This window comes from Palaemon carinicauda, chromosome 20, assembly GCF_036898095.1.
Source record: "Palaemon carinicauda isolate YSFRI2023 chromosome 20, ASM3689809v2, whole genome shotgun sequence".
Taxonomy (NCBI): domain Eukaryota; kingdom Metazoa; phylum Arthropoda; class Malacostraca; order Decapoda; family Palaemonidae; genus Palaemon; species Palaemon carinicauda.
The window spans coordinates 107,974,039-107,976,538 of NC_090744.1; the positions used below are offsets into that span (position 1 = coordinate 107,974,039).

The window sequence follows — 2,500 nt, forward strand, 5'->3', positions numbered from 1 at the left end:
AGGACTCCTCTTGGCTGTTTTTGTTATAACTGCTATGATCCAGAAATTTTCATTTAGATAATTACGAATAGTTTTGCATATTTTTGGTTATTCTTTTGTATTTTAAAAAATTCGAATTATTTACATGATTTTTAGGATTTTTTTATCTTTTTTTCTGGACCTTACAAATTAGAAATGGGGACTTGATAAGAATATTTTTTACATCCATAGGATTCACTTAGACTTATAAAAGTAGAAGGAAAGTCTTAAGACCAGAAGGAAGTCTACATTTTTTTACCAGAGTTAAACAGATTTTTTTTTCCCAACTTTGCTGAATGAAGTTATTTAAATGTCAAACTAATAGAAATAGCTACCCAGTTATTTAGGCTTAGAATGAATCCCTACTAATATTACAATAGATTTGGTCTTTTGTAAAGCTAATTGTTTTTTTATCAAGCAACCAAACTAATTCTATGAAATTCTCCTAAAACATAAAACAATATTCTTCAAAATGGTGTGTATGTAATCCGATTTGGTAACGTCCCCTGAGTGGTGAACGCCAGACTGGGGTTCGAGTTCCGTTCAAACTTGTTAGTTTCTTTTGTCGCTGCAACCTCACCATCCTTTTTGAGCTAGGGATGGGGGGTTTGGGGGAGCCTATATACCTATCCGCTTAGTTATCAGCAGCATTGCCTGGCCCTCCTTGGTCCTAGTTTTGATGGAGAGAGGGCTTAGGCGCTGATTATATGTGTATATGGTCAGTCTCTAGGGTACTGTCCTGCTCGATATGGCAATGTCATTATCCCTTGCCCCTGCCATTCATTAGTGACCTTTAAACCTTTAAACCTTCAAACTAACTAATAATGTATTTAAGAATAGGAGTTAGCTGAGATATCCTATACATAAGAATGATAATTATATGAAACATATATAATTTGTAATTCATAGCTAAATACTTTTATCAAGACTTATGAAAGAAGACTTCCCACTCAAGCATGTCTTCCATAAAAACAAACGCTTACAAGTTTTGTTAAAATATGCGGAGAAATCAATGGTATATAAAGAGAAAGTATATCCGCCTATTTTTATTTTAGCTCTGCTAACATCAAATGGCAAAGGATTTCATTGATACTTTAATTGTGAAAAAAATATCAATTATAGAATCGATTGTCAGAAAATACTTGATGTTGATAAAACAGTCAACATGGATACCATGTAAACCACTCTAATTTTAATCATATCACATATCAACGTACACAAATACATATACACACACAAAAACACAGACATACACTGATAAAAATTTGCCGTAAGAAATGGTAAAAAATCCTGGAATAAATGTTGCCAGGCATTTACCCATTTAAAAACGGTTATATTGACGTGAACGAGTGATATTACGGTGACCAAACCTCAAGAAAATAATAACAATATAGAGCAAAATTACGGTCGCCTGTATTCTACTGAAATACCGCTGAGAACAGTATATTTTTACAGAGAATCTACGATGAAAATTACGATTTTTCTTAACAATGTACATTTGCCTACAGTATATATCAATGCATATGTGTATACACACAGATACTCAATGCAAGTGAAATCTACACACGCCTGTCATGAAAAGAATGCAGATACTTACCATTTTACTATTATAAACAATCATTCTTTTCTTTATTAACAATCCATTAATTTTCTCCACAACCAGACATTGTGCAATTCCTAACTAGACGTGACAGGTCCCTCGAAACTACGTGAGGCTGAATCTATTGTCGACTTCAGTATAAAGAACCAGTCAGTCTTTGACGGCATCAGTCAACTTCTGACATCTCAAGACCTCAAAATGTTCTGCAGAATTGTAAGTTGGTTTGGTTAATAGTGTGGTTTACAGACTATTAGATAGATTGACACTGTGGAGGAGAAGTAGATAGCTAGGCGGAACTATACAAAGATAAGTATGCATTTCATCATATAAATTTTAAAATAATTGATATGAGCATTATATTTATAGATTTTATAGTTATATAATAGACAATCAATTACACAAACATATGAATATATACATTTATATATATATATATATATATACACACAAATACTTATATATACATATATATATATATATATATATATATATATATATATATATACATATATATATATATATATATATATATATATATATATATATATATGTATATATGTATATATATATATATATATATATATATATATATATATATATATACTTACATAAATACTTTTCTCATATATAAACTATTGCAAGAAACATTCATACACATTTTTCTTCAATATTAAGCTGTTTATCAATCATGAATATATTTTCCATTGTTTTCTTACTGTTCTAGAGATTGGTAGCTAAAATTTGCTTTATTCATTATATAGAAATTGCAATAATAATAATAATAATAATAATAATAATAATAATAATAATAATAATATAATAACAATAATAATAATAATAATAATAATAATAATAATAATAATAATAATAATAATAATAATG

General features: G+C 28.7%; 1 protein-coding gene across 1 annotated transcript in view; it reads left to right on the plus strand.

Moving 5' to 3' along the window:
* LOC137660047 (uncharacterized) overlaps positions 1 to 2,500 on the plus strand; it is a 40,920-nt gene that overhangs the window by 38,088 nt on the left and 332 nt on the right. Inside the window, exon 8 of the mRNA XM_068394772.1 lies at positions 1,704 to 1,831. Within this exon, the coding sequence (XP_068250873.1) occupies positions 1,704 to 1,831 (128 nt within the window). The remainder of the gene's footprint in view (positions 1 to 1,703; positions 1,832 to 2,500) is intronic.